Here is a 9,579-nt window from a genome sequence, read left to right on the forward strand (position 1 = left end):
CCATCGAGGGACACATCTCCCTTCCCATCCGTGCCTGCTCACGCTGGCTTGTGGGGCTGAGCCCCGTGGGGCCGCTGGCCGTGGGGCAGGGCACGGGGCCAGCCGGGCTCTGATTACCCCCAGCGCTTTTTCCTCTTTCGGCCTTAATTGACTGAGCGCTAAATGCAAATATTACAACTTCCCCTCCGCGTTACGCAGGCGGCCCCGGCCGGGCATTGTCTTATTGTTTGCAGAGGGAAGCTCCAGCGGGAGATTAACCTGACTTTCACCCCGCACCGCGCTTCACACCCTGTCCCTGCCGGCCGGGCCCGTGTCCCCCGGGACCGCGCCTGGCACCGGCTCCTGGCAGGGTGAACGGCTCCGAGGGGGCTGCGCTGGTGTCCCCTGCGTCCCTGGGACAAGGGGGACCTCGGTTGTGTGTCCCTTAGGGATGGCACCGGGCCGTGGAGACGCCGCTGGCCTCGGTGGGGTGGTGAGGAGCTGGCGTGCGTCCCGGGGGTCTCAAGCAGACCCTTGGCTCTGGTTCTCCCCCAGGGACACTGGTAGGGTGCTGGCAGGGTCAGTATCCAAAGGTGGGGGCCTCCACACTGACCCCTGGTCTGCTCATCCCACCCCATCCCATCCCATTCAATCCCATCCCACCCCATTCAATCCCATCCCATCCCACCCCATCCCATCTCACCCCATCCCATCCATCCCCTCCCATCCCATTCACCCTCTCCCATCCCAGCCCTGCCTGTCCATTCTGACCCTTTCCTCCACGTGTCCCCCTTTCCTCCCTCCCTTATCCCCCTATACCCACCCGCTGCCATCTAGACCCTGGGGGTCACTGGCCATCACAGGTGGGATGGGGCCGGGGGGTGACCTGTGGTGCTCAGTCCATTGCTGCGGTCAGTGCCACAGGGAGGATTCCCTGGACAGCGAGCGCTGAGCTTTGCTCTGGTGCAGGACACGTTGGGATCTTTGTCCTGAGCCTCTGTGCTGCGATGAGCCCAGGGAGGGCCAGGCAGCACCCAAAGGTGTTGCCAAAGGACAAGGCCTGAGGAGGGCTGGGTCTGAGGGCTGCAATCTGCCTCTGTGTCACCCAGCGCCGGCTGCCTCCTCTTGCCTGGCTGACTCAGGCCCAGGCTTGGGCTCAGGCTGGGGCTCAGACATGGTTTGACCCTGCTGCCGCATCCCAGGGGCTGTGAGTCAGGAGAGCAGCGCAGCCCCCTCTGCCCTCCATCCTCCCACACCGCCATGGCTGGACAGATGCTCCTGGGTCCCCACATGGCTTTGGGTCCCTTGCCACCATCCCTGGTGCACAGGGGTGCTGGGGGCTACGGGGTCCTGGTCCCCCATCAGTGGGAAGCGAGCCCCTGCCCATGGCTCCAGCAGCTCCAGCCCATCCAGACCCATCCTGGGCCATCCCACCATTGCAGGCTGCGGGTGCAGCCCTGCTGCGTTCCAGCCTCGTTGGAGAGGCTGAACTATTTGGGAGGGGAATGGAGAAGGGATAGGGAAAAAAAAAAGAAAAGGCGAATTCTATAAAAAGAAAGTTTAAAAACACAAGTTAAAGAAAAAAATACCGTGCGCGGAGTGCAGCTGCGGTCCTGGTTCCAGTTCCCAGGTGATGTCAGGCCTGGAGCCTCTCCAGCCCCGGCCCCTCGGAGACGGTCTTTGTGGGTTCAGCACTGAGTGTTTTTCCTTCCTGAGACTCGGGGACACCTTCCTGTCTCAGAGAAAGCGGCCAAGAGCCTTTCCAAGGGTGTCCGAGCGCAGGAAGGGGAGAGGATGGGAGGGGAGCGCGGGGCTGCGGTGCCCAGCACTGGGGCTCGGGTGCTGGCGGCCGCGGCGCTCACCCCGCACAGGGCAAAGGGGCACCCGGCTCCCATAGGACCCATGGGCTCCAGCGCCTCTGAGTCACCGTTTCCCTGTCGTGGTGCTGGGAGGGGCTGGAATGTGCTGGGACCCATGGGCTTGGCACCAGGATGAGCTGGGACCCATGGGGTTGGCACTGGGACGTGCTGGGACCCATGGCCACAGTGCTGGGACATATTGGGATGTGCAGCCCCAGTGATGGGATATATTGGGACCCGTGGCTGTTACGTTGGAGCTTGCTGTGTCCCTAATTCCTGGCAGTGGGATGTGCTGGGACCTGTGGCTCCAGTACTGGGAGGTATTGGAATTCATGGTTTACACTGGGGGCTTGCTGGAGCCCCAGTCCCTGGTACTGGGACATACTGGGATCCATGGTCCCAGCACTAGGACATACTGGGATCCGTGGTCTTTGCACTGGGGCTTTTTGGAGTCCCAGTCCCTGACACTGGGACGTACAGAGTGCGCATCTTCTGCACTGGGACTTACTGGAACCCATGGCCTTTACACTGGAGCTCGCTGGGGCTCTCACTGGTGGCGCTGGGATGTGCTGGGACCCCCCTGCTCAGCAATGGGACACACTGGGACCCACATCCCAACGGCTGGGACACACTGGGACTTGTACACGGTGTGCTGGGCCCTGCTGTGCTTGGACCACCAGCCCTCGCTGGCCCCGGGGGGCTCTGGAGCCGCCACTCAGGGGCACAGCCCCCTTTCATGTGCGGGTCGGGCTGTTTGCAGAGCACCCCCCCTTTGCCCCCCGATAAAGCCGGGGGCAGGATCCTGTGTCCGGGGCTGTTTGGAGAATCTCACGGCTGTTTATTGGGGCCTGGGACGCATTATCCACGCTGAGAACAAACCTCTCCCACCCACCCCGCTCCCTGCCTGGGACCAGCTCTCACAGCTGCGCCGCGCTGTCAGCTCCATAAATCAAACCCGGGCCAGGGGGAGCCGGGGACAGGGGGGGCCGAAAGGTGCCGCTGGGCTCCTGCCTTCACCCAGCCCCATGGCCGGGCAGGGGGAGGCTCCTGCAGGACCCCGCGGTGCCCCCCTGCTCCCCGCTGGCTGCAGCACCCCAGGGTGATGGAGCAGGATCCCCCCCCCCCCCCCCGGCAGCCCCATCTGCAGCTGCGGGCCCCTGGGAGCCGTGGGGCTCGGCACGGCGGCACCTTTCCCAGGCCCGGTGACCCCGACATCAGCTGAACCGGGCCCCCCCCGGGGGGAACCAGGCCTGGGAACCCCTCTTGTCCCAGCCTGACCCCGTGTAGGTGCTGCCGCTGCAGCCCCGCCGCGCGCGGCCGTTGTGGTGCCAATGGCGGTGGTTGCAGCTGCAGTGCTGGAGAGCATCGCGGGGCTGGTGGCAGCAGCAGGGTGTTGGTGGCAGTCATAGGGGCGGCAGTCGCAGTGGTGGGGACCATTGGTGGCCATCGCGGTGATGGTGGCAGTGGCGGCGGTGGCAGTCACAGCAGTCAAGGCGCGGGGGAAGGCACAAAAGCACCGACACCAACCCCAAGCCACCGCCCAGGCGCTCATGGCTGCGGCACAGGGCTGGCAGCGCCGTCCCCATCCCCTGCCATGGCACAACACAGATGGTATTGGGGCTCCCTTGTGGAGCCGAAGCTGTCACCGAGGGCTGGGGACGCGGGGCCAGCGTGTGCCCGGGGGTCTCACCCCATGTGGATCCATGGAGAGAGCTGGGATGGTCGCATTGGCTCCAGTGCCATGGAGCCAGGTCCATGCCCCCTCGCCCCCCACCCTGCCCCACACCGGGCTCAGGAAGGCACCGGCCTGTCATGAAAACAAGGTTTATTTCCAGGCGCTGCAGGAGCAGAACCAGCGCCGCGGGGCCGCGATCGGCACCGTGTGCCCAGCCCGGAGCGCCTCGACGCCGGCCCCAGCGCGCCCCTTCCAGTGCAGCCCCGGGGCACGGGCACCCCCATCTCCGGCAGCCTCAGCCCCAGGAGCGTCCTCCCGCCCCGCTGTCGGTGCCGGGGTCGGTGCCGGTGTTGGTGCCGGTGCGGTGCCAGCCCGCGGCCCTGCCGCCATCGCGGGCTCCGGCTCCCTCCCTCCCCGCTGCGGTCTCTGGCGCTGCCGCTGTGTCAGGCGGGTGCTGCCGGGCCCCGGCTCATCTCCGCGACACCCGCAGCGGGGTCACCCCCCGCACCTTCAGGCAGTTGCCCCCGAGGTCCCTCCGGCCGCCCTGCGGAGAGAGGAGGGAGAGCTGCAGGCACCGGGGGTGTCCCGCTGTGGGGTGCCCCATTGCTGCCCAACACCGCCCTGTGATTGCCCTGCATGGAGGAATCGCTCTGAAATGGCCATGGGGATGTGCTGGGGTGGTCCAGGATGGGCAGACAGACAGGGCACTGCGTGGTTAGTGCATGGGGAGGTGGATGGGAGGTGGATGTCAGGGGGACCCTGAGGCCCTGTCACCCTGTGGGGACACAGCCCTCGTGGGTTCTCAGTGCTGCTGTGATCTACAGACCCAGGACAGAGACGTGGCCCCACTAAGGATGAGAGGGCCCAACCCTGTCTCCCAGTGCACCAGCACAACTTCAGCCCCGCTGTGCCCAGTATAACCCAGCACAGACCAGCGTGGCCCAGGTCTAGCCTTGAACAGCCCAGTAGAACCCAGCCTGGCCCAGCAGAGCCCATCACACCCCAGCCCATTTCCAGGCTAGCACAGCCCAGCGTGGCCCAGTACAGCCCATTTCCAGCCCAGCCCATTTCCAGCCCAACCCAACCTATTTCCAGCCCAGCCCCAGATCCAGGAGGCAAAGAGCCGGGTCCCAGCCCAGCTCCTGCTGTTGTCCCCATAGCTGTGGGTGTCACAGCCCTGGTACCTCTGCAGGGTCCCCTGGGGGTCCAGCACTGTGCCAGCCCCCCAGCTCCAGCCCTGGGGAGCAGCCCATGGACACAGCTCAGGCCTGGCCAGAGGGTCTCAGCCTGGGCAGCAATAGCAAGGAGCGGGGCTGGATGTCCCCTGGGAAGGGCTGTGGAAGCTGCAGAGTCCGGTGGATGGGAGCAGGAGGAGCAGTTAAAATGGAGCAGCCGAAACCAAAAGAGCCCCTAGGGCTGGAGCGTGCCCCATGGTCACACATGGGACAGCTTGTGGGGCCGGTGGCAGGTCCAGCAGCCGGGGCTCAGGGCCCTGCCAAGGCATGCCCACGGGGCCAGGGCGCTGCGAGCCCCTCACCCCGCAGAGCCCATTGCAGGGGAACCCAGGGTCCCAGTGTGGGCAGTGGGATGGGCTCACCATGGGGAAGGTGCCCTCTGAGCCGCAGGGTGCTGGGGGTCAGGCAGGGCAGGGGCTCCATGCCATGACCGAGCTCAGCCCTCTGGCCCATGTGGGAGCCGTGCTGGTGCTGCTGAGCGACCCTGCGTGAGGCCAGCGCAGGCTGTGCCCTGCCTGTCCCATCGCATCCGGAGCTGCTCGGGGGGACAGGGAAGGGGCCGGTGACGAGGATGGGGTCAGCTTTGGAGCTCGGAGCTCCCCTCCCCGGAGCAGCCAAACGCCCCCCGCAGCGGGGTGACTTCAACCCCCCGAGAGCTCCCGTCCCGGACGGACGTGGGGGAGCAGCCCTGCCCTCTGACGCGAGCGGGAGCTGTGGGCGTGCGGCTCCGAGCAGCGCTTGGCCGGCAGCGGCCAAAGCCTCCTGCGGGAGCTGCGGCCAGAGCCTGCGGTTCCACCAAGCCCCTCCGCGCAGGGACCCCCATCCCCTTGCCCCGCTCCCCCAGGGACCCCCACCCCAGCGCCCCGCTCACCCCTTTCCGCTGGTTGCTGAGGCAGAAGGTGCAGATGCTGCGGGGCTGCTTGCTGTCCAGGTCGCCCTTGGCCCCGTAGATGGCACTGAAGCAGGGCTGCCCGTCCTCGCAGCCCTCGCCCAGCAGCAGCACGTTGGCCAGGTGGGAGATGTAGCTGGAAGCCAAGCGGAGGGTCTCGATCTTGGACAGCTTCCGATCCACGGGCTCGGTGGGGATGAGGGTCCGCAGGGCGGTGAAGGCCGTGTTGACGCTCTGGGTCCGGTCCCTCTCCCTCGCGTTGGCCGCTTGCCTCTGCTTCACCATCACCATGGGCCCCGGTTTGCGCGGCAGCTTGCGGCGAGCCTCGGCGCCCTCGCAGCACCCGAACGACTGGTCCGACGTGTCGCTCTCGCTCCGGTTCTCCTCGTCCTCCGAGAGGATGCTGAGGTCGGGGTAGAGCACGCGGGCGGCCACGGGGCGCAGCATGGTGAAGGCCATGGTGGGGTGCCCGCCCGTGCCCCCCGAGGCCCTGCTGGGGGCACCCCCCGGGGCTGCGGGGAGCCTTCCCCTGCCGACACGGCCGCTGCCGGGCGCCTTCCAGCGGCTGCTCCGCTCCGGCGGCCGAGCAGGGCTGGGACGAGCGGCTGCGGGGGGGACTCGGGATTTATACGGGCGGGGAGGGGCTGGAGCCGGAGCCCACCCCCAGCCGGCCCCCAGCGCCTCCGGCCAGGGCCGTGTCCTCGCCCCGGCCCGCGGGAGCCAGCGCTGGCTGCGGCCGCGGGCCCGGCCCCGCTCCAGCGCCCCGGGCTGGCCGCGCACCTTGCACCGGCGCCGGGCTCCGGGTCGTGCCCGTGGTGGTACCGGTGGTGCCGCTGCCGTTGACACCGCATGGGAAGCGCTCCCTGTGCTGCATTCCTCACCCTCCATGCGCTGCGAGGTGATGCCACAAGCAGTGCCACCCGCGGGTATTGTGTCCTCAGCCTCTGCCAGCCTTGGGTCCCGCACGGGGCAAACCTGGCGTACGGAAGATGAGATGGGGCTGGTGCCCAGGAGTGGGTGGCACGGGTGCAGTCCGCGGGGTGTTTATTGGAGGGGGACACACTGCTCTGACACCCCGCCGGGCTCTGCTGGGATGGGGTCTGTGCCCAGGAGGATGCCCGGGGTGGGCAGCCCCGCAGGGATGCTCTGCATCCCTTGTCCCTCCATCCCCAGGGCCTGCCACCCTCCTGCCCACAGCGGGGACATGGCCAGGGGCACGGGCAGTGTCGCAGGCAGCACTGACGGGCAGCAGGAGCGTTTCCTCCCTCCGGCGTGCACCGGCAGTGGGAGCTCAGAGGCTTTTCCTTCGAGGGGAGAACGGAGCTGGGAGCGGCCAGAGCCACCGGTGCCCCTGCGGGTGGCTCCTGGTCCTTCCTGGGCACCCGATACCACAACCGATGGTCACCCCCTGCTCCTCCTCACCGGGGGTGTCTGTGTGGATCCCGCTCTGCCTTCACCTCCCAGCCCCAAGCCCAGCACCCCCAAAGCAGGCGGGGGGCAGCCAGCTGAGCCAAGCAAGCAGGAGGGAGGTTTACTGCCCGCCTTCCTCCCCTGCCCCAGTGGCTTAGCGATGCTCCGGGCATGGCAAAGGCGAGCCGAGGGCAGGACCCGGCTCCCAAGGACGTGGCCCATGGCCAAAGCTCCGTGGCTGCCGAACTGGAGCTCATGTGGGGCTCTGGGGCTGCTGTTGCTGCTGGGACCGTGTCTGGGTGTCTGTGCTGCCCAGTGCCAGCACTGCTTCACTGCCCACCGATCCCACCGGCTGTGAGCAAACGGCTCCTGTCCCCCCCGTGGGGCGCAGGCGGCCCCTCACCATGGGACCCCTGCCCTGTTTTCCTTCACCATTTGTCTGCCTTTGCAGCGCCTGTAAATCACACTGTGGGGGGCAGAGGGCTGTGCTGGGGGCTGGAGGTCCTGCTGGGGCTGGGGGCATCCGCATGGCCATGGGGACGTGTCCCTTGCCAGCTGCATCTCCTGCTGCTCCTCACCTCACCTTAACCCTGGCAATAGCCCCTGCCTGGGGCTGTTCCTACCCCTGCAGAGGGGCAGAGCAGGGCATGGACAAGCCGCTGGATGCAGGCAGGGAGCCCGCAGGTGCCGGTGCAGAGAGGGGACCCCCGGCTCCTGCCCTGTTCTCGCCCCGGTGTCCCGCTGGGCTGGGGCTGGGGGGGGCCGCAGCAGCCCCCAGCCCTGACAGGCAGCAAGACGGATGGCAGGGGCTGTGTACTCAGCTGCGCCGCCCCACACATGGCCACCAGCTGACGGGGACAGGCCGGGGGGAGCCCTGGGGCTTCTCGGGGGGGCATGGCCACGTGTGGGGCGCTGGTGGCCTGTGCTGCTGCTATGGAGGACGGGACACGTGGGGACACACAGCAACGGGGGGGGGGGGGGGGGGGAAGGGCACTGCATGCGTGTGCATATGTGGGTGCATGCGGGTACATGTGTGGATGTTCATGTATTCACATGTGCATCCTCTCATGTACGGGCATGTGTACACGGATGTGTACAGCCATGCATGTGTGCACATGGATATATGTGAGTATGGGGGTGTGCATGCAAGGCTGCAGCATCGCAAACCTGAGCGGGCGCCAGGATGTGCCTGTGATTGGCATCCCTGGCTCTCCCAGTGGATCCAGCCGCACAAAACCGGCCACTGGACCAAGGGCTGCAGTTCCAGTGCCGCAATTCACAGCCCTGGGCATGGAGCAAGCAGCACCATGGGTTGGGCGTGGATGGAAGGCAGGGGGTGCATGGGACCCTGCATGGGATGTGTGGCATGGAGGAGGACATGGCCTCAGCACCCAACCCACCAGGCACCCCCAGGTTGAGGGTGGCCAACGGGCCCCTTAGGGCTGGGTTCGGGTGCTGGGTACCTAGGGGCCAAGTCCTGGCTCTGCTGGCAGGGAAGTGCCCCCTGCCCCCTGCACTGGGGAGTGTTTATGAGCGAGGTGATGCTTAAGTGTAAGAAAACAAAGAGGGAGCAGATGGGCCGGGGCCGGGGCTGCCCCCAGCCCCCGGGGGCTGCTCGGGCCCTGCTGGGAAAACACCGCTGCCGGCGAGGCAAATGGATTCCAGACCCGCGGCAGCGCCGGCACATGTGGCCTGCAGGACGCTGGGTCTGACCCTGCTGAGCCCTGGGGAAGCAGGGCTGGGCTGACCCGACCCATCCCATCACATCCCATCCCATCACATCCCATCCAAACCATCCCATCCCATCATATCCCATCCCATCATATCCCATCCAATCCATCCCATCATATCCCATCCCATCATATCCCATCCAAACCACCCCATCCCATCATATCCCATCCAATCCATTCCATCCCACCTGCTCTGATCCCATCCCACCTCGTCCCATCCCACCCAATCTGATCCCATCCCACCTCATCCCATCCATCCGATCCTATCTAATCCCATCACATCTCTTCCCAGCCCATCCCACCAAGACCCCCTGAAGGTGCTGCCTGGCCCCACTCACCCTCACTATACAACCATCCCCAGCTCATGGGAATGGCTGGGTCTGGCCATTCTTGCTGACACAGGGAGACCAGGACCAGCAAATCTGGGAGCCCCCGGGGCTCCCCTGTATGGGGAGGAACAGTGAAAAGGGCTCAATGGAACCAGGACGGGTGAAGCCTTTTGGGGAGCCCTGGGTGCGGTCCCTGCCTGACCCCCCTGGGGTGTCCCTGGGAGTCCCCGGGGCAGTGTGGGGCGCCCCAGGCCCCCTCCACGCAGGGGGCTGTACCTGCGGGCCGGGCTGTGGGTCTGGAAGGCATTACATGCCTGTCGCGGGGGGAAGTCTGCCCCAGTTCCGGAGGCAGGACCCCCCCCCCCCCAGCCAGCGGGGGCCCGGGGGGAGCCCACAAAGCGCCTTTGTTCCTGCCCTGGAACGAATGGATTGGAGGCAGCCGGGATCGGCTGTCAGCGGCGACACCGGAGAGC

The 9,579-nt window shown here is 66.8% G+C and overlaps 1 protein-coding gene across 1 annotated transcript; it reads right to left on the reverse strand.

Annotated features, from left to right (window-relative positions):
* Window positions 1-3,648: 3,648 nt before the first annotated feature.
* Window positions 3,649-6,249, reverse strand: TCF15 (transcription factor 15). The gene is made up of 2 exons (XM_065691618.1): window positions 5,620-6,249; window positions 3,649-4,057 (listed from the first exon to the last, which is right to left on the reverse strand). The coding sequence occupies exons 1-2, from the start codon at window positions 6,094-6,096 to the stop codon at window positions 3,983-3,985; spliced, it is 552 nt and encodes a 183-aa protein (XP_065547690.1). The 5' UTR covers window positions 6,097-6,249; the 3' UTR covers window positions 3,649-3,982.
* Between the last annotated feature and the right edge of the window lie 3,330 nt (window positions 6,250-9,579).

The sequence above is a fragment of the Lathamus discolor genome, chromosome 11 (assembly GCF_037157495.1).
Source record: "Lathamus discolor isolate bLatDis1 chromosome 11, bLatDis1.hap1, whole genome shotgun sequence".
Lineage (NCBI taxonomy): Eukaryota > Metazoa > Chordata > Aves > Psittaciformes > Psittacidae > Lathamus > Lathamus discolor.

Bases quoted from the DNA above. Each gene is read 5' to 3' on its own strand.
- TCF15 (XM_065691618.1), bottom strand. From the start codon at position 6,096: ATGGCCTTCACCATGCTGCGCCCCGTGGCCGCCCGCGTGCTCTACCCC. The intron at 4,058-5,619 runs GTGAGCGGGGCG...CTCTCTCCGCAG, and splicing joins TCAGCAACCAGCGGAAAGGG to GGCGGCCGGAGGGACCTCGG.